Below are 25,391 nucleotides of genomic sequence, written 5' to 3'. Positions count from 1 at the left end.
TTGGGCCAGAAAATCCATCCTGGACTCAAAAGAGTTTTTGGAGGGGAGGTTCAGGCTGACAAAATGTCTCCAGGGTGCCAAACCGCTTCTTCCAGCAAACTCCCTGCTCCCCTCGGGGCTGAGGTTGGGGGTGGCAAAAGACCCTCCTGCCAGGGTGAGATCCTGCAGACTGATTGCTTCTTGGAGGCCTGTGGATGTTACAGCGACCGTGCTCTGCCGTGAGATGGCATCGCGTGGTGCTTGCTCTTTGCAGGCGGCAGGTTGGCAAGCAGAAGCCGTGAAGTTCCCATGAGCCAGCAAAGATGGGATGGCCGGCTTGGTGGATGAGGGCAGGGCAGCTGGATGTTGTTTATTTTGACTTCAGTACAGCTCCCATAACATCCTCATAGGCAAGCTGATGAAGTATGGATTAGACCGATGGTGGTGAGAGGGACGGGGAGCTGGCTGAACGGCTGGGCTTGGAGTGTTGTGATCAATGGCACAAAGTCCAGGTGGAGGTAGGTCACCAGTGGGAAACCCTAGGGATCGGTACTGTTTAATGTCTTAATGACCTGGATGATGGGACAAAGTGCACTCTCAACAGGTTTGCAGATAACACAAAGCTGGGAGGAGTGGCTATCACACCCGAGGGACATGCTGCCATCCAGGGAGACCTTGTCAGGCTGGAGAAATGAGCTGACAAAAACCTCATGATGTTCAAGAAGGAGGATTGAGGAGTCCTGCCCCTGAGGAGGAACACCCCCAGGCACCAGTATGCCCTGGTGCCAACCAGCTGGAAGGCAGTTTGGTATAAAAGGACCCAATGGTCCCACCACCACTTGTGGTGGACACCAAACTGGACATGAGTGACAATGTACCCTTGCCACAAAGAAGGCCAACAGTCTCCCAGGCTGCATTTAGGAGGTGTGTCGCCAGCAGGCCAAGGGAGGTGACCCTTCCCCTCTGCTCAGCACTGCCGAGGCCACTCCTGTAGTGCTGGCTCCAGTTCTGGCTCCCCAGTATAAAAGACATACAGACATACTGGAGAGAATCCAGTGAAGGGCCGTGAAGATGGTTAAGGGACAGGAGCATCTCTCCTAGGAGAGGCTGGGAGAGCTGAGACTGTTCATCCTGGAGAAGAGATGGCCCAGGGGGATCTTATCAAAGTGTATGTGGGGAGCAAAGTAGATGAAGCCTGACTCTTCTCAGTGGTGGCCAGTGACAGGACAAGAGGAAACAGGTAATTCTATTTAAGCACCAGATAAAACTTGATTGCTGAACACTGAAACAGGTTGCCCAGAGGGGTTGTGGAGCCTCCATCCCTGGAGATATTCAAAGCCCACCTGGACATGGTCATGGGCAGCCTTCCCAGCTGACCTGCTTTGAGCAGGGGCTGGACTGGATGATCTCCAGGGGTTGCCTCCAGCCTCAGCTCCTTGCTGGTCCATGTTAAGCCAATCACTGAGGGACTGGTGTGGGCAGAGCGCTTCGGGTAGCACAGAGCCCGCAGTCCAGCTACCTCTCAGCTCCATGTGCTGCAGTTTGGCAACCTTTTATAAGCACCCGACACACCACAGCACGAGCATGCTTTGGAGCTTGCCAGGTTTTTTTGTTGTTTTTTGTTTTTTTTTTTTTTTTTTTTTTTTTTTTTTTTTCCAGAGTTGCATAATCTTAGGCCAACATTCTGTCTTTTGCTATACAGACTCACAGGGAAAATCCCTCCACTAATTCAGATAAATAGCTTTCCTCTTTGTGTCTGTGCCACTTGGCACATTCTAGTTTCCTTTTGATTTGCTGAAATCGAAAATGAGCACCGAGTCAGAGCTCAACATACTCGGCTCCAGTGTAAACCGTATCCCATTCTTTCTGACTTTTCTTTTTTTTTTCTCCCCCTAATTCCCTTCGGCTGTTTCACTTTCGTGACGTCCTCTGTCATCATTCTGGAATTTCCACTCAGGCTTCTCCTGCTGCCTCCAGGACTCCCTATTAAAAGGGAGCTGAATCCAGCTGCTGCAGTCCGAGCCGCATCTGCCAGAGCTTCTGGTCCTGCTCCGACTGCTCTCACCCAACAGAAAGATGAAGGTCTCCGCAACCGTTCTTGCTCTTCTCCTCGTTGCAGCCTCTTGCTCCCAAACTTTCTCAGGCCCAGGTGAGTCCTGCTTTTTCATTTGTGAAGGGAGAACAGATCTGAGCCTTCGCCGTCATTTCTCCGTTGAGCTCCCCTGGCAGATAACTGGCAATTTTTCAGCATTTGCACCACGCTCCACTGTGCACTGAGGTCAGCTTACATGTAGGAACCCCAGAATTAGAAAATCACCCATCCATCCGTCATCCATCTGTCCAGCCATGCTGGGCTCGGGGTACTTACTCCTGGTTACAGTTTAGAGACTCCAGTCTCTGCCCTGGGGCTGGGGCAGGTGGGGAAATGAAGCTCTGAGCAAGGACTGGGTGGGAATCTCCTGTAATACCTGACAATACTGTTCCTGGCATTGGACCAAATGATCCCCAACGTCCATTTCAACCTTAATTATTCTCTAATTCCTCTCTCCCTTCCCTGCCAGCACAGCTCCCTGAGCTGATGGGCTAGCTGCTCCCGACGCACAGCCCAGCACACGCTCACGTTGTCTCTCCTTGCCTCTTCCAGTTGGATCCGACCTCCCAATCTGCTGCTTCTCTTACACACAGCACAAGCTCCCGCAGAGGCTCATCCTGCGGTATTACAGCACCAGCACCAGCTGCACCCTGCCAGCCATCGTGTAAGTACCAGCGCTGACCCCTGGGTGCAGACCAGCTGGGGCAGTGTGGGGACAGCGCTGTGGGGTGTGCGTGGGTGAGCCACCAGCTCTGCAGGGTGGCTGTGGGCACGGGGGTCTGCAGGAATAGAACAGGGTGAGGGGAACCCTAAGGGGAAAGGGCTTGCCCAGGGCGTGCCAGGGATGCTCTTGTGGGGATGCCCAGGGATGAGGAGTTGAGGAGGCAGTGTGGGAAAAGGGATGGGAGTTGGGGAAATCACAGCCAGCCACTGGTTTCAGCATCAGCTTAGGGCACAGGGGACAACCTCTTGCAGTGCCCTGAAGCTGGGGTCCAGGCTCTTCTGGGATGCAGGTCTGAGCCGAGATCTAACATGTCTCATGCCTGTTCCACAGGTTCATCACCAAGAAAGGCCGACAGGTCTGTGCCAATCCCAGTGACACCTGGGTTCAAAGTTACCTGCAAAACTTGAAGCAGAACTGAGCAAACCAAGATGGCAAGCGTAGCTGCTGTCATGCATGGGTTGTGTCATCTCGAGCTCCTGTGATGGAGCAGGACTCTGGGGCAACAGGAGCTGCACGAGCCCACGTCGTCTGCAGGCGGCTCCAGGGGACTGCTGAAAGGCCACCACGAGACACCTTGTGTTGGGGTGCTGCTGCTTGCCCTCGGCTTGCACAGACTGGTCTGCAACCTCATCCCTCTGCCCTGACACCTCCACCTGTGGCCTGGGAAGGCCCATGGGACTGCACCCCTATTATTCTTATATTATTTTAAATTATTTAAGAAATTATCGTATGGGTTAGGCAGTACTTTATTCTGTGGATAATAATGGTATTTATGGGAGGGTGTTTCAGAGTCTCAGTGTTGGATGATGGGTGGCCCTGGCTTACATGTGTGAAATCATGATTCTGGAGAATAAAGAATTTGGACAAAACCTCTTCTTCTCTCCCTTTATGTGCCTCTGTGGTATTCACCTCACCCTGAGCCTATCTGCACACTCTATATGGCATGTGATGATGGGAAATGGTTTGAGGGAAAACCATAAAGTTTCCGTACTGCAGACTCATCAATATCCTCCGATACCTCACTCCCCCACCACATACACCCCCGCCTCCCACATCCTCTGCAGAATTAGACATCTTAGATATGGGTCTTTTACACCTGAATATGCTCTCCACACACCCCAGGCACACCCTGTGTGCTTGCTTGCCGCTCCCAGCCCCACACGCCGCACCCCAAGCTGGTCCCTGGGTGCAATGGAGTGGTGACGGGACACGTCGCTGTCAGGGGTAAAATCTGCCAGAGGCTTTGAGAGGGGGAGCAGGGAGAGCAGCTCACGGTCAGATGGGAGGAAGGAGAGGGCATGGAGCTGCTGCAGTGCTGGGGCTGCCCTGGGAGCTGGCAAGTACCCGGGGTTCGTAGGTTGCTTGTCCGCCTTCGTGCCGAGGGTGCTGGGGCGCAGAGCAGGACCAGTTCCCTGCCCGTACCCAGCCTGTGAGCCATCACTGCCAGATGAGCAGTGGCGTTTCCCAGCACAGAGCCCACAGGCACCCATATGTGCACTGTCAGCGGCCCCGCGGCGTTTCTCCTCCCACGGATCCGCTCCTCCAAGACATCACCGTGTCCCTGCCCGCCGGCCCCTGCGTGCAGTCGGGTGCTGCAGAGCCCGTCAGCACTGCCTGGAGAGGGGCAGGGACGCCAGCTTTCCTTCTGACCACCCCAATGGGGGGTTGTTCCTCATTTTTCCACCTGTAAAACAAAGGGAAGGGTTCAGCTATGCTGCAGAGTTAAACCCCGCCCCCAGCAAACCTGCTGCGGTCATTCCCCAGACCTGGCTTTGCATGGGAACATGAATGGGAGGGAGCAGGTCCCAAGGGTAAAAGCCCATGGCAATCGTGCTCAGAACTCCTCTGCTTCTGCACACTGAGAAGAAATGTCCCCAACAGCACGGTCACCCAGAGCTGACCTGGCCTGGCAGCCATCCGGTTCCAGTCGGTATTTCTTCTTCCTAATGAAAAGCAGCCTTTCTGTTATTGTTTCATTATTTCCTGCAGCTATACAGCAGAGTTGGCAACCCCAAGGCTGGGAAAGCACCTCCACGTTGTCTTGTGATTTCCCTCCAGCCTTGTGTTTTCCAGGCTGAGGAGCTGGCTGCAGGCAGGAGGGCTCATGGGGCATGCAAGGAGCAACATCCCAGCAAAGGGCACACCCAGCCCAGCACCATGCTGTGTCCCGGGAGACGGTGCCGGTGACGGCTCCTCTCCAGCTCCCACGTGTAGGGCTCCTCTCCAGCTCCACAGGGACAGCTCCTGACCACTCTGCTGGGAGGATGCTTTGGGAAAGGTACAGGATACCCCCGAGTACATCCCGACCCCCCCATGCCTGCTGCACGCTCAGTTGCCTTTTGTGCTGAGACGGCGAGTTTGGTGCTGCAGAGGAACAGCAGAATAGTCCCTGATCTGGGGCTCCGCGTGCTGCGAGGGGACGGAGGATGTGAGAGGGAAGGCTGGGGGGGGCAGTCTGAGGTTTACTCCAGGGTCAATGGACAGGCTGGAGAGGCAGGAGGACTCGGAGCTGCAGCCGACTCTTCTCTGGACAGTCCCTGGCCAGGAGCCCAGATGCATGTGGGAATTTCCCTCTCCAGCCTTTCTGGTTTTGGTTTCCTTCCTGAAGCTCCAGGAGCAGCAGCCAAGAAGGGAGAGATACTGCTGAATCCAGGGGATGTATTGCCTGCTCTTGATGGTCCTACTTGGAGGCCTGGGGCAGCAGCAGCAGCCCTTTCTTGCCTGCTGCACAGAAATCTGCAAGAGATGGCTCGGCTATAAATCAGTCCCTGGCCCCAACACCCTTCTCCATGTCAGTCCTGACAGCCCAGCACTCCATTTCCTGCAGGTTTCTTTGCTCTGCAAGCACTTCAGGGGCACCTGTCCTGCAAAATGGGGTGCGAGTTGGGATGGGCTCCATCATGAGACTGTGTGTGGGACATGGGGCGCAAACGTGGAGCAAGGTATCAAGCCGTGAGATCCGAGTCAGGACTCAGCAAGGCCAAGTGGTTCACCAGCCAGACCTGAGCCAAAGGAATGAAATTCCAGTGGAGAGGCAAGGGCAGAGTTCAGCTCCCCAGCTGCCTGCTGGAAGGTTGCTCAGCCATCAGGCTTCTCATGTACTTGCAGAGGAGGCCAAAAGCCAAGGCCAGCTGCTCCCATGGGGCCTGGAAGGTTGATTCACTGAACCCCATGAACCACAGGCTTTTCCTTCACTGTCTGCTATGGAAGAAGACACCTAGAAGGTCAGGAGACCCTCATGGTGCCATGGGCAAAGGGGCTGATAGCCCAGTTCTCTCTGGTCTTTTTGAGAGCATGAACCCTGGGGCTGTCCCCTTTGTCCCAGGGAAGCTGGGAGCAGCCCTGGGAAGGGAGGTGAGCCATGTGGACCTTCAGAACCAATGGCTGCAGACCCAATGCTGTCTCCCTGTTGGCCCCTGTTCCTAACCTGATTCTGTAGCTGCTCCCTCCATCAGCCCCTGCAGGGCAGTTCTCACCTCCTTTTGGTCTTGGAGGTTCTTCTCAACACGAGAAGTGCGGTTGTGGTTATTTCTAGCCGACGTTGCTGAAGTACCTGTTATATTAAGGGATGTACATCCTGACATGGCCTCCCCCTGTAGCTCTTTGATAGCTGATGGCTTGAACTTGGCCTCACGGCTCAGCCTCTTTGAGTTCTGTCTTTCTAACTTACACTGATCTACATTCCAGTGTTCTACATGTTCTGACAGCTCTAAGTCACTCAAGAAGCCTTTCTCCTAAATCCACACATTTATATGTCCCATCACTGGTGCTTTCCTGCGGAAAGTGGGGACTGGATGGATCAGTGCTAAGCATGACCAAGGTCCATACGTCTGCTTAGCTCCTGATGGGAACATGAAGGTCTCTGTTTGAACCTTATTGCTCTCCCTGTTGCTGCCTGCTGTCCCAAATCCTGCTCTGCTCCGGGTGAATCCACCTCTGTCTTTGGATTGGTTTTTCCTCTCCTGGAGGAAGAAGAGCTCATGATGATGACATGTAATGCTTGAGGAACAGGCATGACCTGCTCTGACTCCTTGGTCTGGAGCATGACATGCTGGGAGCTCTTATTCTCTGCTGACCATACACATCCACGTTGTGTCCTCTCCTGGTGATATGGATTCAGTCCTGCACCCCAGATGTCTCCATCTGTCCCTGACACAGCTGTGTGGTGCTTCACATACACTTGTCAGAAGACTTCCAGGAAACACGTGAAGGACTATTTCTACACCATCAGCAGGTCCCAGCAGCCAGCTGTTGTGTGGGTACAGGCTCTTGCCCATGCAGGAAGCTTTTGGCTCAGCCACACAGATCTTTCGTCCTCTTGGGACCAAGAGTGGGACTTGTTGGGGTGTTATCTGGGATTGGCCATCTCTCAGTCCTGGCAAGGAGAGATGCTTTCCCGTTGCAAGAAGAAGGCTGAGAAGGACCTGTTGATGCTGACGCTGGGATGATCCCCGTGGAGGGAGGATGAGAGGTTGTTCCTGGCACCCTGTGAGTGCAGCCAACCCAGCACAGCTGAGAAAGCACTCCCAGGCGAGGTGCTTGGTATGCAGCAGAGAAATACCCAGAAGGTGCCTGTCCCAGGAGACACCAACCCCACGCGCTGCGGTGGCCACTTGGATCTGTGGTCTCCTTGCCTGCGGGAGTCAGTGGCAAGTTGAGGCAGAGCCAGGAGTCTGACCCAGGGACCTTCTCTGGTTTCTCAGCACCTCCCCTTGTCTGGCTGCCCTCACACCAGACAAGAGTCACAAAAAGGACATTCCCCAGCCCTGCTGTGACACTGCAGCTCTGGCAGTGCATCCCTTCCCCACCACAAAGGTTTCCTGGTCCTCCCCACTTCCCAGCTTCATCACCAGGAAGAAACACCAGGTCTGTGCTGACCCTGACGCCATCTGGGTGAAGGTATTTGTGAACTTTTTGGGGGACACACTGAGATGGCCACCCCCGCCTGGTCCCCCAGTGCTCCAGGACCTGGGAGCCCCGGGGCCATTCCCAGCTTCTTCCACTTCTCCTGCAAAGGAATGATTTCGGTGTAATGGACCAAAATCCTCAGGGTCCTGTGCGCAGGGCAGCGGGACCTGTGGCCCCAGTGAGGAGTGCTGGCCCCTTCAGCCCACCCCACCCAGCCTGACTCTGCAAAGCCGAACTCGTGTTTCCCCATCTGTAAGGGAGGGCTAGCAATGCTTAAAAGCTTTCTGTGAAGTACTCAAGGAGCCACTGTATGAAAGCAAACCAACATGATTATTTGATTATTCTCACGTTTGGAAAGACCTGACTGATTTTTATATCCCTTCCCTGCTTCCATCCGCTGCCGGGCTGTGTCCCAGCGTCCCCTTGCCTCCTGCCACAGTGGGCTGTGCCGGAGCTGCTTTTCAGGGATGCCAAACAGCAGCTTGTCCCTCTCCCCTCTTGCTGAGCTACCTGCCCAGCCTGCAGAGCATCTGGGCTCCTTTGAGAGCTAAACCTTGGGCCACCGCCTTCTGCCTTGAGGGAATGGGCATTTCAGGTGTGCTGTTTAATTAGCAATTTTCACCCTTATTCTGTAGACATGGTTTTATGCTGTCTTTAAGGAATAAAGCATTCTGCTCGTAATGCCTGTCTCCATCATAGAGCTTGGACACTGATGGACCTCCTCCCTGATGCACAGGCTTCCCCTTCCCACTCACCCCCAGCAGAGTGGTCCTTTTGGGACCCCCAAACCCTACTCTCCACAGCCCAGACCCCTGGATGCACAGGGGAAGGTGTGGGGACCCAGCCATGAGCTGTTTGGGGTGGAGCTGGTCCCTGGCTCCCTGTGGAGCACATTGTCCCCCGTCTCCTCCTGCCAAGTCCTTGATCACTCTGTAAGGCTTCTGTCAGGGCGGGCTGTGGGGTAGCACTCCTGTCCCCCAGCGCCTCTGCCTGTAAATCCCACTGACCTGACAGGGCTCTTCTCATCCCAGACCAAAGCACTGGGATCCCTTCCTCCGCTGCATCCTCCCTCCCCCTCCTCTGCCCCTGTCCTCTGCTCCCAGCCTCCCAGCTCCCTGTATCTCCTTGGTGCCCTGCTGCCTTCTGCACCCCAGGGTGCCCTGCAGCCACCCCTCAGCACCCACCTCCGCTCCACTGCACCTTTCCTCCCCATCCCCAGGGACAGCCACCCTCTTCTGCCTGGGGCTGTGCCACCTTGTGCCCCATCACCAAGGATCTGGGACCCCCTCCATCCCTGAGAACCCCTCCATCCCTTGGGACCCTTAGGACCCCCTCCATCCCTGAGACTCCCTCCATCCCTGGGACCACTGGGACCCCCTCCATCCCTGAGACTCCCTCCATCCCTTGGGACCCTTAGGACCCCCTCCATCCCTGAGACCCCCTCCATCCCTGGACAGTTGGGACACCCTCCATCCCTGAGACCCCCTCCATTCCTGGGACCACTGGGACACCCTCCATCCCTGAGACCTCCTCCATCCATGGGACCATTGGGACACGCTCCATCCCTGAGATGCCCTCCATTTCTGGGACTCTTGGGATCCACTCCTCAGTACCCCTCAGCACAGGCAGGTGCCATGACAGGATGCAGGAACAAGATCAGCTCAGGTTGTGACACCAGCTCTTTGTGCACAGATATCTCAGGGCTCCCTGTCAAGTCCCACTCTCAGTAAAGAGGGGGGGTAAGTGACTTCAGATTCGTAAATTCTCAACTGTGTGGACTAAGGTGAGATAAATCTCAAGGTCCGTATAGAAACATTTATTAGCTTACCAAAATGGTTAGTATGGGTCTTAACAAGTCCACGATAGTTGGTTAGGTATATAACAAATTATGGCAAATGGTGAGGTATGCATTCTATTAGTTAGCAACAGTTATATGACAAATTAGGATACTTAAGGTCATTACTTAACAACTCTAACCATTAATTACTCTAATCCCTACTTAACAACTCTAAAAGAAAAGAGAAAAACCAAGGGGCAGAGAAGAGAATAGATAGAAGGAAAAGATAAAGATGAAGAGTTCACCAACCCAAGTTCCAGCATTGAGCCAGCTGAAACCCGGGGTGGGGGTGTTTCTTGTAGGAGCAATCTTCTGTGTATCCCCCTCAGGGGCACTTGTTTTCCCCTTTTGTGTTTGCTGAATTAGCAGGGTCCACCTCCCTTGCCGAGGACAGCCTCGTCTCAGGTGTCTCCCTTCTCCCAGGTGACGTGTAGCATGATTTGGGTGGAGAGATGAGTGCCATGGTCATACATGTTTAGCAGGATCTTTATAATCTTCATTAGCATATGCAGGGTGTGCGCTTTCACATGCATTTCGCGGATAATGAAGCAAAGGTCATTCATGGGACACAATGGCCTTGAGAACTGAGAACTAGCAAGCTCACCACACGAGTGGCAGAACTAACTTGTCTTCACAAGATGGTTCTCCCACACCTTCAGGCACCAGAAGTGTGAGCCTTATCAGTTCTTTGAAGGCCAGGACTGCATTATTTATTTCCTTGCGAGCATTCGAGGCGTTCCATTGAAGGCTTGGAGGGTCTCCTGCCCCCCGGCAGGGAATTTACAGTCTGTCCCTTACACTCCCTCCGCTACCTGCTCTCGCTGGGAGGACGCTCTGCCAACTCAGCCTGGCAGAGTGGGGTCTACCACGGCTGCAAAGGCCCCTTGCTGACCCCAGCCTCATGGCTGGGGCAGCCCCCTCCTCTCTGGGGACCCTCATCCTGGGCACTGAGAGCCTCCCACGTGGCCCTTGGGCTCTGCGAGGTTTCTGCACCCATTCCCTGCACCGACACAGGCAGCTGCTGCTGGGGACGGAGTCCCAGGCTGTGGAGAGCCCCAGGAGCGGCGGGTGAGAGCTCTGGTCTCGGGTCCTGCCAGAAATAGAGATTTTGAGGCAATTCAAAAGGAGCCGCAGTAGGAAATGTTGGTTAATAAACAGGGAGGCCTGTGGAGAGGTGGTGATGAGCAAGGGGAGAAGAGGAGACAACCGGAGCATTTGCAGACCGTTGTGGTACCAGTGGGCTTGGGGGTGTTTTACGGACTCTATATCTCACACTGGTTTGCTAGCCCCGAATTATGGAGAATCATTTGTTGCTAGCAATGAGGGGGGGAGCTGAGAAATTATTCCCAGGGGTGATGAGTAGCTCGTTTTGTGGTGGAAAATGTTCTGGGAGGTGAAGTTCTGACATGCACGAGCTGCCAGGTGGGGATACTCTTGGCCGAGGGGTGATGCAAAAGCTTCTGAGCTTTTGCTTCAGACAGCTCTGAAGATGACAGCACAGAGAGCAAAGGTCTCCGTCACCCCCACAGAGCTTCAGCAGCAGACCCGGCAGTTTCATTCTCTAGCCACAAAAATATCAACTAGTTTTAAATGCAAACCATAGGCTGATAGTTTTGTCATCAAAACCATCAAACCATAGGCTGATACTTTTGTCGGTTTTACTTGGTGCAAAAGATCTCTTGTGCTTTTTTAAACCAAATTGGTGTTTTCTTCCCAAAGCAGCTGAAGAAAAGCAGATAACTGGCGTGTGTCTTTTGCAGGAGAGCGCTAACAGCGTACCCAGAGCTGAGCACAGCTCAGGCTGCATCCCCAGAGGAGCCTGTGCTGGGGACGTGGTCCCGGCTGGCCAGCCCTGAGCCACTCGAGACGCCACTGCACCCCGACCCTGTGATTTCCAGTGGGTCCAGCTCCACCAGCTCCTGATACGATGGGGAGAAAGGGCTGGGGGAGAGGCCTGGGGAGAGGCTGGGAGGGAGCAGCCCTGGGAGGTGCTGGAGTCGTGATGGGGCCACTGCTGCCGCGGTGGTGGGAGCAGGGAGGTGATGCGGAAGGGGAAGGCTTTTAGGGCTAAGGAGGCTGAGGCATTTACAGCCAGGAAGTTGGGACTCTTCCCATGCCTCTCCCAAAATAGTTGTAGCGGGGTCCTATTGGCCCCATTTTTTCAGGCAGGAGGGGAAAAAGGGAGAAACCTCTTCCAGAGCTGACACAGAGAGAAAAAATCTTTATTCTTTGGCACCAGCAAGAGACAGCGTTTTGAGAACAAGGCTGAACAATGTGGTTCCACAATAAGCATCGTGTAAGTAACCGGCGTACCACTTCCTTGGCTAAGGAGACAGATTTGACTCACAGCATCCACCGTACCATGGCAAAATTCAGCCATCCGACTTGGAAGTCAACCTGGCTTTACATGACAGCACTTATACCCAGTTTTGACAGACCGCTTCCCACAAATAGCTCTGGGGGTAAAATCCCCCTCCCATTCTAGCAGCAGAGGCACAAGGAGGGGACAGTTTAGCCACATGTCACGCAGCAGACTACGCCAAGATGGGTCTGCAAGGCCAGGAGGTCCCCAGCATCACAGTTGCCCGTAAGGGTGGCTAAATGACGGTGGAAAAATGACACCTTTGCAAGACAAAAGGAACTTCAGGAGTCCCAAGGTGGCTCAGCAGGTCCTGGCGCTCAGCAGCAGGATTTCTAGGTCTGTGCCGAGATTCTGCTGGATGGTCTTGCAGGACTTCTCCAGGGCAGAGACCTCTCAGCTCCCAGCACTCACTGCAGCTCCAGCGCGTTCACATATTCCTTCACCCATCTGGCATCAGGGTTAGCACACACCTGCCGCTCCTTCCTGGTGATGAACCTGTCAAGTCAGGCAGGGAGTTGTTACAGCCCCGGAGGGGGATAGGGACATGAGGGCCTTGGGTCGCCTCCTGGGCACATGCTGACCTGCCCTGTGACCAGGGCTAGCTCTCAAGGGGATCATCTCCCCTCCAGGCTCCCATCCCACAAACCCTCAAGCATCAGGGGGCTGCAGAGCCTGCTAAAACCCAGAGGGCAGGGAGAGAGCAAGGTTCCCTGGAAGAACCCCTCCATGCTCAGATGTTCTTGGCCATGTTCAGTGCGGAAGTGAGTCTGGATGCAGGGTGGGGGTGGTTGGCATACCGGGTGCAAGTCTTGCAGGTGGCACATTATGTGCATTGGGCTCCTGACCACTGGGAGGTCCTGCTGGCTACACAGGGACCTCCTTCCCACACCTTATTCCCAGCACCTGTATGGTTCAAGGAGACGAAGGAGACCACCAGTTTCTCAGCTGAGGAGGATGAGTGCTCACGTGCTGCACATGGGACCCATGGTGGCTGTCCCCTTCCCTTACTCCAGGTACGGACCCTCACGCTCTTGGCCCCATTGGATGCGAAGCAAAGAGCCCACAGGCTGGCAGAGCCTCTCCTCGGAGCCCAGAGCAGAAGCTGGTACTTACACAACTGCTGGCTGTGAACACTTGCTGCTGGTGTAGAAATAATCCTTCACATGACTCTGGGGCAGCTTTCGCAAAGTGTAGCTGAAGCAGCACACAGTTGCATCAGCTCCAACTGGAAGAGATCAGAAAAGCTAGCATGAGTCTATCACTCGATAAACTGACCATTTCCCAGCCGAGAGCATGGGCAACTATCCCCTTAGTCAGCTGTGGAGGCCTCTTCTCTTCCTGTTTCCCCAGAAAGTCATCAAGAAATTGCTGTGAACACCAAAGCTTAATTAAAGCCATCGCTAGGATTGCTTGTTAAATGTTTTGCACTTGCTTCCAATGGTAAAAATCCCTTCAGCCACACCGGGACCACTCCTAAAGCTCAGCAACAAAATCAGGGGAAGCGAAACCTGAAAACTTTGATACTTATCAGTAAAATTCACCCCTAAGATAAAAGGATGCTGGAAAGGAAGACCAGAAAACAGGAGAAGCTATTCACATGGGTTTCCAACCATTGCAGCTAACCTTTTCCAGTTCTACTTCAAAATTACTGCTGGTCAGAGTAACAACCCACCCCAAGAGAGCAGAGAGAGATGCTGTACTCACATGGAGCAGGAGAGGCCTGAGAAAAGAGGGCAACGATGAGGATGATGGAGATACACGCTGCGGAGACCTTCATTGTGGACGGGGATGAGCTGTGAGGACAGAGGCAGGACCAGGGCAGATTCCTCCTGTGTCTGAGGTGAGGTGCTGGCTTTTTATAAGGACGATGGCCGGCCCCGTCAGTCAGTTTCAAGGCAAACTCCCGGAGTTTCCGAAGCGTAACAGAGCTGATGTCACGGCACCTTTGCCTCAGAAACGTCTGAAAAAAAGGAAGCAGCAGGTCTAGGAAATACCAGAATAGCCTTTAGTGCGAGGTGCAGTAAGTCTGAGCAAATCGGCACCCACATGAGGGCTATACTGACCAAGACAGGATATGAAACCACCCTTCGCACTTCGATTCACCTACACGACAGCAGTACTCAGCAAACTCATCTCAGCATCCTCCCTGAAGGACCAGGAGGACCTCAGCTCAGTCTCCTTTTCCTTGAGGATCACCTTATCCTTGAGGATAAAGGTGCTCAGGCCTTCAAAATCGCTTGGGGACAGTGCAGGTCCAGATGGGGGGGCCTTGCTCCCGTGGTGGGTTTGGGACATGCAGGGGGGCAATGGGGGCAGCAGGCGCGCTCTGACCTCTGCTGCCTGTGCAGGCAGCAAGGATGGATGGCACCCTGGAGACTGGTTGTAGATCTGGGCTGGCAGTCTTGGCACCATAAAAAACTAAATCCTCAATGCTGTGCTTCCAGTATGGAGCTCAGGACCTCTGAACCCTTCCTAACACACCCCAGCATCAGCCGGGAAGGGGAGTGCTTGCCTGGGAAGCCCAATTCGGTGGTCTGACCCTACAAATACCATCTTTTTCCCAGAGACACGGGGCAAACACAAGTGCCAGCATGGGTTTGGTATGAGGTGGGATGCAAAAGACAGAGCAGGAGGTTCCCCTGCCCGGGGAATGGAGGGGGACCAGCTCTCGTTCAAATGCACGCCCCCATCCCCTTGTGCTCGCTCACGGTCATGGAGCTGCCCGGAGCCCCCCGGAACTGCCCTTGCCATGAGGCGATGGGCTCCCCAGGATGCCCCAGGGAGCATTTCCCCTTTCTCCACCTGCCTTTTCTCTGCAACAGGCACTAAATTTGCCAGCTCACAGCATTGTGGTTACTCCGGGTATTTTCATGCCCGGCTCCAAGTGACATCTGCTGTTCACGAGGCACCACGCGCTCCTCTCCCCGGGATTTCCTCACTGCCCCACGGCCCCAGTAATGCAGCGGGGACCACAGGGCAGCGCTGCTCTGCTCCCGCTCTCCCTCTCACCCGCCACACTGCATGGGTCTGTGCGAGGCCCTTGGAGACCTCCTTGTGTCTGGGTCTATTTGGGCTGCCTCTCCAGTGTCTCCTTCACCGCAGTGTCCCCACAGGTGGGGACCAGTACTGTAGGAGGGTCCCCATGGGCTGTGCCAGGGATCCTGCTGGGGTGGGCAGGAGCCCATGTCTTTCCCAAGTCCTCCCAGGAGCCATCCTCATGGGGCTGGGGGTTCTGGTGTCCTGAGGACGCTGTGGATGTTCAAAAGCATGTGAAGAACCTGGAGCTGAACCAGGTGATTGTCTTCTATCTAAAGGGTGGGTGGCAAGAGGATGGGGCCAGACTCAGTGGTGCCCGGTGACAGGACAAGGGGCAGTGGACACAAGCTAGAACACTGGAAATTCTGTCTGAACTTGAGGAAAAACTTCTTTATTTTGACGGTGGTAGAGCCCTGGCACAGGCTGCCCAGAGAGGTGGTGGAGTCTCTGTCTCTGGAGACATTCCAAACCCGCCTGGACGCGTTCCTGTGCCACCTGCTCTGGGTGACCCTGCTCTGGCAGGGGGTTGGACCGGATGATCTCCAGAGGTCCCTTCCCACCCCGACCATTCTGTGATTCTGTCATTCTGTGACTGACACCATGGGGTTGTCACAAACACGAGCTGGATTCATTTTGGGGCAGCACAGCAAAGTGCTAGCAGGTACTCAGGCTTTGCAAGGGACAAAATCTCAGCTGGAATTTTCCAAGGGACATCCTACTCTCACAGATGGGGAGAGGGATTATTTGTTGCTACTGCTGTGTTGCATGTATTCCAGTACTGCAATTATCCCACTCTTCTGGCTAATTTATTTATGTACTGCTTGTGCCCAGATCCACGTAGGGGTGCACAGCAGGGCAATGTGTCTCAGCCTCGTCTCCTCCCTATAACAGCAATTGCATTTTGTACTGAGGCTTGACCTGTCTCTGCTGCCCCAAGGCTGATCCTGGGGCTGAGACTTCTCTTTTTTGGAGGAGCAGTGTCTGTAGAAAGTAAGTTTTTATATCCCCACCACCTGCCTCACCACATGGCCCCGCACGCTCCTGGACTCCAACATGGAGCTCCTGGGCTGCGTGGCTTCCTTGTGCCATTTGGTGGGGTCACTCATCTCCCCTTCCTCTGCCATCACCAACTGAGACCATCCTGCTATGGGACATGCAAGTGAACCTGGTTTGGTGTGCCCAGATCTGCTGGCAGAGAAAAGAACTGTTACTGTTTATGGCAAAATATCTGACAGGTCCAGATAGAGATCTAAGAAACCACAGAGTCATACTGACGCTTCCCCAACCGCAAGGCTGCCGGAGCTCATGCTCTGTTAGAGCTTGTAAAGTCAACCGAAACCATAACATCTGCATATCTTTCTGAAAGCGCAGGGTGGCTGCGCCTCAGCCCAGCACAGCTCCCTGTTCCCCGACCTGACGTGCCCAAGGGATGGCACAGTCCCCTGTGACCATTGCACAGCCCAGCTTTGCCCCTCACGTGGGGGGTTTGGCCCTATGCAGGTTTTTGGAGGCGTATTCTTCAGCCCTGACCATCACGGCAGAGATGCCAGAGTGTTGCAGAATCGCAGAATGGTTTGGGTTGGAAGGGACCTTAAAGATCATCTAGTTCCAACCCCCTGCCAGGGGCAGGGACACCTCCCACTAGAAAGGTGTTGGAAAGATGCCAGACCATTCATGGTGGCTCCATCCTTGCTCCAAGTCAGCTCTTGCAGGAGGGTGACACTCCTCCCTGCTCTCCTCCTGGTCCTGCTCTGCACTCCTCCAAAGCTACCCGCTGCCTCCCTCTGCCCTCTTCTGCTCACTGCAATGCGGCTCCCCAGGTGGTGGCAAAGGCTGTGGCCAGCAGCTGGGATCTACCAGGCATTGCAGAGAAACCTGGGCAGAGATTGGGGCACCGTGGGGACAAGGGAGCTGGCTGCCAGATGTCCCACGGTCACCCCAGACCATGTCATGGAAGGGCCGCAGCAGAGACCATGTGGACCGTGCTGGGGTTCGGCCTCAGATGGAGAGGGGAGCTGCTCTGGCCATTTTAGGGAGCTGCACAGTACCAGACAAGCCACGAGGAGGTTTCCCCACTCTGTGTGCACTGACCCCTGCAAGTCAGAGATATTTTTCTCTCTGTCCATTTACTTCTCCTCCCAACCACACATGAGCATCCAAGGAGCACCAGGCCCTCTGCCGTCGTCTGTGGGAAATGTTCCTGGAGCCCTTTCATTCATCTCCATCTCACGCAGGCTGGTCCATCTGCTGAGAAGCCCTGCAGTGCTTCCTGCTGCCTGCCCAAGTGCACGGCGGGGGGTGCACACAGCCTGGGGCAGGCAGGACCCCTGGGCACCCCTATGGGTGTCATCCTCTCTGTCAGCGTTCATTCCCCTGGGGTCTGAACCCCTGTTGTGGTTTGGGCAACCCTCAAACCAGGACATCTCTGCTGTGCTGGGTGCTGTACTGTCGCCTTGAGCCCTGGGCTCTCCCCTGTTGTCCTGCTCATGCTGGTAGCAACCACCTGGGGAGGGGGGGCCCATTTCAAGTCCCTCTCCATCTTCCTATTCAGCAGAAAGCCTCTTTTATAGGAGGGGAGCGCAGGTGGTAGGGGAGTAGTCTGCTTTTGGTTTTGCCCCAGCGTGACTTAGCCTCTTTTATATTTTTTTTTTTCTCTTAAGTGCAGTGTATCCTTAAGTCTTATTTTCTTAAATGAAATGTATGGGGCCAAGGAAACAGGCCATGTGTGGTATGCAGAGCAAGGCTGGGGGGATCACAGGTGCCACTGCTGCAGGATGCCTGGGCGATACCTGCACATCGCTGCCGCCCGTGACTCCCACCCAGCGCCCCCGGCAGTGCAGCTCCCCGGGCACGCTGACCAACCAGGGCCCGCTTCCTTCTGAGGGGTCAACAAAGGCGAAAGTGTCTGCTCCCTCAGAAGGTCTCGCTGGAAACTGGGTTCACCTACTCTTCGCAGCTCCAGATGAAGTCTCAAAAGCTGGCCCCAACTGGCTGTTTTCCCCTAGAAAAACAAGGTGCAAATGTTACGGTAAAACCAGTAGGAATGGGGACTGCAGACAGTCCCTCTACCAGCACAAGGGCTGAGACCGCGGTTTCCCCTGAACAGAGAAGGCTCTGCTGACAACCATCAGCCTGCACCTACACTGTTCTGCTTCTCCTGAGGTGACCACGGGGAAACCCTGTCTGTGCACCCACTGGGAGTCAGGGTTGTTGTGTCCATGAAGCTGGATCGCCTGCGCCCAGTGTGATGTCTCTCACTTGAGCCCAGCAATGGATAGCAGCACAAATGGGGTCCATGCTCCATCATCAGCAGAACTGAACCTCCCTGGTGAAACCTCAGGGGACTGCTAAGTCTTTTCTTGAACCATTGGCCACCGTTGTCATCCCGAAACCTGCCTTCGGTGATGATCAAAGTCCTGGCATAGCCACCTCCAGCTTCCCAGGCCTGGCAGAGATGGGGTGCTCTTGCGCAGAGGGTCTTCCCAATGCCACAGCTCTCAGAGAGGAGCAGGCATCCCTGCAAAGTCCCCCAGAAAGGCTGTGGCATCCATCCCATCCAGTCCTCTCCTTGGGCTGTGGGGCCCCAGTGTCCCTGTCCCTTCAGGGCTTGGTTGGTGGCCACCAACAGGTCCACCCCCATCATCACCTCATCCCTGGTGGTCTAGTGGTCAGGATTCGGCACTCTCATTGCCGCGGCCTGGGTTCGATTCCCAGCCAGGGAAGGGGGTTCCTGCAGGTACCAGCCTTTTCCTGGGGTTCAGCACAGTTTCGGGAGCTCTCACACCCGGTGTGTGGGGCTGAGCCAGGGTTGGATGTATTTTGGGAGGCGGCAGCAGCCTCTTCTCCTCCAACTGCCATCAGGCTGCACGCCCCCAGCAGAAAAATACCCCAGGTGGAGGGCAGCCATGAGCCTGTGATGGGTTGTAGGGAGCAGGCTGAGTATGTGGGGTGGACATATATTGCAAGATTTCTTGTAACAACGAGAGGTGGTGGCAGGGCTGCCCTCCTGACCGGGGACTCCCTTGGCCCTCTCCTAAAGGTAAGGGGTCCCTGGGGGATCACGGCGAGGGCCAAGGTGGTGAAGCCGGGTCCCTTAATGAGGCAGGGTCTGCCAGACAGTAAAAGCTCCCGCTGTGAGCAGGATTTGAACCTGCGCAGGGAAACCCCATTGGATTTCAAGTCCAACGCCTTCACCGCTCGGCCATCACAGCAGCTTGCACTGAGGGTCTCAGCAGGAGCCCAGGGCTGTCACCCTGCCCCAGGGGCCACAAGAGGACCTGATCCCACCCTGAGTGTGGGTTCTGCTGTCCTGGTCCCTGCTGCACACCCAGCACCGGTACTACTGTTACTGCTACCACCTGCCCTGCATAGAGCTTATCAGCTGATAAGCTGATGCTGATGCTGATAAGGAAATCAGCTGATGCTGGTAAGGACATCAGCATCCCAGCAGCGCTGGGAAAGGGAACTGGGCACCAGTCACACCACCAGTGCTGTGACGTGGGAGACGGACTTGGTGGGAAGTCCATGTCCCATCTTGTCTCCTTGTATCCAAGAGGAAACTTGTCCTTGGATGACCATCCCCAGCCTCCTTTCCTAGTCTGGGAACATCCCAGCCTCCTCCAGCCCCCTTTCCCCCAACTATTGGTACGTTTGCCTCTGTGAAAACAGGTCCAGATTCGCTAACTGCGACAGTCTGATGCACAGTCCAGGCAGCGTTTTGCCCTGTAGCTGGCAGGATGATGTTGTGGACTTGTGTGGTTTTCACCAGGTTGCTGCTTGCCTTTGGCTTTTGGAAGCGGGGATTTGGAGAAAGGAAGAAAAGGTGACTGTCAAGAAGAAATCCATGCTGAGCAACATCTGGTAGTGACCATGGCCTCTCCTTTGGAGCACAAATATCCTATTTGGAGGACAATCCTAGAAGGACTGCCTATCCCTGGTTTGGGTGGGAACTGGCTCTGGGAACCCATCCTGAGATATCCAAAGCCCTCTCTGGGTTCCCAGGAATTATGCCCAAGAGCTGTGCAAGCACTTTGCTATGTCACTGCCACCCCACGCCTCTCCCTTGGGGATTTATAAGAAGGGAGCAGTTTGGATGGAATCCTCACTGTGTAGGAACTGCTCCTCCATGCTCAGCTCCCAGACCAAAGTGGGGTCTTTCTGCATGGTCACACTCCCCGGCCTCTGCCTTGCTGGGTGGTTTGATTTCCATCCTATAGTCCTGACACAGTGGCACAGTCCCACGGGCATGGATGAGTGCCCAGGCATGGGTGACCACCTGCTTGGATGCACTGATGTGTTGGAAACCAGGTGCTCAAACCAGCTCCATCACTGGACGCATGAGATAGTGAGTAGAGTAAGGCCAGCAAATGAGACTCAGGAAGAGACTCAGGAGAGAGGCTGAACTTAAACTCAAACTCATCCCTTTCAGTTATCCAGGTGATATCCTCTTCTAGGCACCATGTTGACATTCAGAGCTGGGGGATACATTCCCTGGATCTCCTGAAGTGCCTGTGGGGTTCAGGTTAGGGTACGGCACGAGAGTGGAGAGCCTTCAGAGCCAGAAAGCCACCAACGTCCTGATGGGCGCAGTTAGCAAAGATGAAGTCTATGGTCTGGAACGAGCTATTTCTCCTTACTCGTTTTGAGGATGAAGTACTGTGCATCTGGCATCCAAAGAGGTCTGTTGAGGTGAGGTTTCATTTCTGGGTAAGGTTTCGAACATCCTTCAGGTGGCAAACTGAGGAACCTGGAGGAACCAGACCAAAGCACATAGACCTGCACATTACTGGAGACCAAAAGGAGGGGTCTGGAGGGGTTCACAGTGCATAAGGAAAGGATGGGGGTGGTCCAGACCATTGGGGTCTGGGGACCTGCAAGAGGGACCTGCAGAGGACCAGAGGGAGATCAGAGGGTCCTGGAGAGGAGTGGTACCCTAATGGAGGAGCTTGGAGGGGACCAGAGCTTGAAAGAGAGATCTGAAGGGGTCAAGGAGGGCAAAAGGTGTGGTCTGGAGAGCTCCAGAGCCCAAACAGAAGGGTCTGGAGAATACCATATCCTCCAACTTGTTCTTGCAGCATGGCTGAACTCAGACTTTCATTGCACTGGCCAGAATTCTCACAATATTTCTCAGCATTGGTTTGGGATTTTGTTGTTGACCTTTTTTCTTATCTAATCTGGTGTCATCCGCAATGAACACCTATTTTCATCTACAATTCTTGTGATATTTACAGACAAAACAATCTCACCTAGTAGAAAGAACAGGATGTGTTTGTAAAAAAGTCTGAGTTCAACACAGAACTGACAGCCCTTCTCTTGTAATAAATGGCACTTTTCAGTATGATGCAATATAGAAAACCACAAGATCTGTCACGAGGCAGACCTTTTTCTTCTTCAGAGAAATGTTCAGACTCTACTTCTGCTTGCAAGTTTTCACCCTTTGATCTTCCAAGTTTCAGAAAATAGCGACTGCCTTGCTCGAGTGCTGGCTTTGCTGGCCCCAGCACGCAGTGGTCACCATTCACTGCTGTGTCCCATTACTTGGTGCAATAACAGATGCTGTTCTGACCATTAACCAGTGCTTACTGGTTGTAATATGACGGCATGTGATGTTCGAGAAGAGACTACTACTTGTGCGTTGGGAATACTAATGGACCCCTGCAAGCTCTGTCCATGCAGACGTTCCTTCACATGGATAAGCATTGAATCAAACCGCAACATTCGTGCTAATCTAGATTTGTGTGTTATATCTACTTATGTATTCAGCCTCGCAGTATCTTGTCCTGGTGGGTGTGGTGGTTCCTACCACTGCGTTAGAAAGTCACAGACGGCCTTCCACGGCTTTCCTGCTCTGGGAGCTGTGCCTGCTGCTCAGGGCAGAGTTAGGTCTGAATGCCCTACCCTGCTGAGTCACGTTGAGCTGGCATAGCCCCCATGACCATCGAGGACACCGCGAGCGACATCGGCAGAAAGAGTGCTCAGGCAGAGCACAGACTACAGCCCAAGAAGGCCACAGATGGTCACCCCATGGGTGTCACTTCTGGAAAGAGGCCCCAAGCAGTCTGTACTCACTGATGGCACTGCCCAGTCTGTTGGGCTCACCTATTTTTGCACGGCAGGCAAAGCCACTGTGCGCTTGCCTGGAGTACCCTGTGGTGGCAATGAGGTAGCCTCTGTGGCTGATGGAGGGCTGCACTAAGAAGGCTTCCATAGCCTTGGGTGTTGATGAGTAGTGAGCCTTTAAAGGAGGACTTAAAAGAGAGGTAATAATCTCACCGTGGACACCATCCAGCTGGAGAAACCCCTGAAGCGAATACATCAGTGATGCTAGAAAGACCTGTGGTGGCACCTCCCAAGCATCCCTTGCTGCTGCTGTCACTCCTGCACCAATACTGTGAAAGCTCCCACTGAGAGGAATCAGGAGTGAGCTGACCATGCCATGGTCATGGGTCCTCAAGCACATGTGCAGCTACTGCAAGATAGGTACCAGCTCCTGCTGGGGGACTGAGGATTTTTTCTCCGCAAACCTCACCGGTTACCATCCCAGGCTGGAGAGTGAGACCCTCATGGTGTGCCAGTTCCCCTCCTCCAGAGCTGCTGGCTGGTGGGAGTAGATTGGTCGAACCATGGTCAGAGGCAAAGTGTTCTGGTTGGGAGAGCTACAGCTCTACATTGTGATGAAACAAAGAGGAAGTAATCTCTTAGCTCACAACTTCTCAGTTTTTCATGTGCTTTCCATCCACGTTGCTGCTCTGGGGTTCACCCCTTACATATTCCCAGGGAGCATCCGGTAGCAAGACTGCGTCCAGGCCCTGGATGAACCTTTGAGTCCATAAGAGCTGTTCCAGGAAGCTGGACTATGAGCTGGGCAGAGTATTCTCATCACCAGCTTTCCCCTGTGCACCATCTTCTGAAGCTCCTCTACTTGTATTTGGCCTTGAGCATAGACCCAGATGGCCTTCTCCATAAACAGTTAAAGTCACTTTTTAGTGCTGCAGCCTTGGTGTTTTTAAAGATGGACAAAATGATTTTATTTTAAATGTCACCCCTGAACTGCTGGGAACTTTTCCTCCTCCACTTGCCCTACGATTTCTCTGCTGCTAACCTACCACTTCTTCCTTTTTTCTGCTTTATCGTTTTTGCTCCATCTCTGTACAAACTCTGCCCTTCATCTGTTGGAGCAGCAGATGGACCGGACATGGTTTTGTAAATCTGTAGTGGCTCTTCCATGCCACCGTGCCCTGGACAAGTACAGGCTTGGCTTGTATTGGGCTGTTGGCTCTCAGTAGTACGTAAATAAATCCATGGTTTGAAATACAGGAAAAATATGCCATTGGCAGGTGAAGAAGGAGCTTCGTATGTTTGAAGTTGTACCTAAATGAAGCCCTTAACTGCCGTTAACCTTGAGACATCGTGGTTCACACCTGGGCTTTACTAGCATAAATGTGTCTGTGTCATGAAAATGGGCGCTGGAAGAGCTTGCAGGAAAATCAGAGGTGTGTCGAACGGGAAAGGGGTGGATGCTGCTTTTTGCCGTTAGGATGGGAAATAAGGATTGTAATAATGGGCTCCTTCTTTTTTGTGGGGCTTAAGTTTAATCATCTTGTTGATACAGCTAATGCTTATTATATATTTAGCGATTCAGCGGTCACATAGCTACAGGCTGCCAGATTTACACTAGGATTTACAGGTGAAGATCTGCAGCCTGAATAGTAAAACCGACAAGTAATAATAGTAATACCGAGAGCCTGAAAGAGAAGAAGTATGCAGCTTCTAAACACTCAAGACAGAGAGGAGATCTGATGGAGGAATCTTCTGCTTGGTCAGCTAATTAATGTGTAATTGATGCCCTGGCTGCCCAGATGTCTTACATGCTGCGCTGAATGAACATCAGCCTTCGTGGGCAGGATACTTTGGTTTCTCTTGAAGCCCAAAAGATTGCACCAAAACGCTGTAAATCCTAGTGGGAGGTGACATAGGACAGCTTGCACGTGAAAGCCCTGGGTACTGCACTTACGCCCGGGCTCGAGTTACTGCTAGGACACGGGTAGTGTTCAATGCAGCGTTTGCATGGCAGGTGACTCCAGCCAGGAGCAGGCACCGGGCCACCGGCCAGTGACCGGCCGGCCCACACCCTCGAAGGCAGACGGTGTCCCTGTACCAAGGGTTCCCAGACTGTCACTGAGGCACTAATGCAATTGCAATGATACATGTCAAAACCACAAAAGAAATAGCAAAACCCCCAGTTTAGGTACCTGCACTTCTGCTTACGTACATTTTGTACGCAGAAAGCTGGACGGAGAAGGTAGAGTGCCTGCCAGGGTGACCAGCGTGCCTCTGGTACTAGGGGCCAGCTTCTGCTTTTGATTTTTAATTTGTCTTTAAGGGAGAAATATTGACATTGTATTTTCAGCTTCTGAAAACCTTACCTTTGCAAATTTTTTTTTTTTTTTTTTTTTGGATTTAAAATGATACATGTTTGTTAGCCGTTTCCTTTTTCATCTTTTCTTTTTATTTATGTTGGCTTAAGAAAAACTGTGAAAATATTTAAACAGCAGGAAGGGTTGGCTACCTAATCTTGTGAGATTTACATGACTGATTGTCGGTAAGAATTCAGCATTGTCTTCTGTGATCAGCCTGATTAATGTTCCAAGACATGAATTATTTCTGCCACCTTCCTGTTTGCCCGCTGCACTACAGCCCTTTTTCCTACTGTATAGCTTTCGTAATCCACGTTGGAGTGCTCAGCTGGCCCAATACTTTGTTCCTTTCTAGACATTTCAGGATGGAATCTCCCGTTTCGCACCTCTGGCCCGTTCTTCTTTGCACAGGTGTAACCTTGTGATTGTTTGTATTACCATGCGTATGATTTTACTGGAGACAGCTCGAGCTTGCTCTCGGCCACTGCCTTGTTCGTTGTCCAGTCTTTGTCACCCACAATTATCAGCAGCTATTTTATGTGTATTTCCAAATCACTGATGATCTGGCTACTGTTTAATTATACAAACCACCTCACTAAGCGATTTTAAATGGGACAAAAATTCAGTTTTCCTGGATACAAATGTTGGCAGGTCCCCCATTCAGACATGCTGTGTTTGGATCTGGGAATACTCCACAAATGCATGTTGGCAAAACAACCCATTTCTGGCTTCCCAAACCATCAGAGATGTCAATCAACAGGGAAAAAGAGGACAAATTCCACCATCGACTTTTACCATCATAAAATTAAGCTGATCTCTTTCATTTGCAGAACCGAAATGTGTGCCTTTATTCTTTTTCCCTTTTAATTGATTTGTCAAAAAGGAAGCCAGCATTTACTCAGAAGGAATGGAGAGTCGTGCACCTCTCTGCTTAATCTGGGAAAGCAAACCAGCCGGTATTTCCTCTTGGATCAATCTGGTCCCAGTTTCTCCCTTTTTGGCCACACCCAGGTCAGACCTGGCTAATTTCTACTCTG

The 25,391-nt window shown here is 53.3% G+C and overlaps 2 protein-coding genes and 2 non-coding genes across 4 annotated transcripts; 2 read left to right on the top strand and 2 right to left on the bottom strand.

The window, feature by feature from the left end:
• Window positions 1-1,159: 1,159 nt before the first annotated feature.
• Window positions 1,160-3,580, top strand: LOC141746724 (C-C motif chemokine 4-like). Its single transcript, XM_074595760.1, has 3 exons — window positions 1,160-2,128; window positions 2,624-2,735; window positions 3,126-3,580. The coding sequence occupies exons 1-3, from the start codon at window positions 2,056-2,058 to the stop codon at window positions 3,211-3,213; spliced, it is 273 nt and encodes a 90-aa protein (XP_074451861.1). The 5' UTR covers window positions 1,160-2,055; the 3' UTR covers window positions 3,214-3,580.
• Window positions 3,581-11,741: 8,161 nt separating this feature from the next.
• Window positions 11,742-13,930, bottom strand: LOC141746722 (C-C motif chemokine 5-like). The gene is made up of 3 exons (XM_074595758.1): window positions 13,607-13,930; window positions 13,016-13,127; window positions 11,742-12,397 (listed from the first exon to the last, which is right to left on the bottom strand). Exons 1-3 carry the CDS (start codon window positions 13,677-13,679, stop codon window positions 12,310-12,312), a joined length of 273 nt encoding a protein of 90 aa, XP_074451859.1. The 5' UTR covers window positions 13,680-13,930; the 3' UTR covers window positions 11,742-12,309.
• Window positions 13,931-18,588: 4,658 nt separating this feature from the next.
• TRNAE-CUC (transfer RNA glutamic acid (anticodon CUC)) lies at window positions 18,589-18,660 on the top strand. The gene has a single exon. It is a non-coding gene; the product is annotated as a tRNA-Glu (tRNA).
• A 407-nt stretch (window positions 18,661-19,067) lies between these two features.
• Window positions 19,068-19,149, bottom strand: TRNAS-UGA (transfer RNA serine (anticodon UGA)). The gene has a single exon. It is a non-coding gene; the product is annotated as a tRNA-Ser (tRNA).
• Between the last annotated feature and the right edge of the window lie 6,242 nt (window positions 19,150-25,391).

The sequence above is a fragment of the Larus michahellis genome, chromosome 7 (assembly GCF_964199755.1).
Source record: "Larus michahellis chromosome 7, bLarMic1.1, whole genome shotgun sequence".
NCBI lineage: Eukaryota > Metazoa > Chordata > Aves > Charadriiformes > Laridae > Larus > Larus michahellis.
Note: the sequence above shows the minus strand (reverse complement) of the source record. Positions and strands in the feature narration are given on the sequence as shown.

Excerpts from the sequence above, each read along its gene's own strand:
- LOC141746724 (XM_074595760.1), top strand. The coding sequence starts at position 2,056 with ATGAAGGTCTCCGCAACCGTTCTTGCTCTTCTCCTCGTTGCAGCCTCT. Across the intron at positions 2,129-2,623 it reads CCAAACTTTCTCAGGCCCAG|TTGGATCCGACCTCCCAATC; the intron begins GTGAGTCCTGCT and ends TGCCTCTTCCAG. Across the intron at positions 2,736-3,125 it reads TGCACCCTGCCAGCCATCGT|GTTCATCACCAAGAAAGGCC; the intron begins GTAAGTACCAGC and ends CCTGTTCCACAG.
- LOC141746722 (XM_074595758.1), bottom strand. The coding sequence starts at position 13,679 with ATGAAGGTCTCCGCAGCGTGTATCTCCATCATCCTCATCGTTGCCCTC. Across the intron at positions 13,128-13,606 it reads TCAGGCCTCTCCTGCTCCAT|TTGGAGCTGATGCAACTGTG; the intron begins GTGAGTACAGCA and ends GATCTCTTCCAG. Across the intron at positions 12,398-13,015 it reads TGTTCACAGCCAGCAGTTGT|GTTCATCACCAGGAAGGAGC; the intron begins GTAAGTACCAGC and ends CTGACTTGACAG.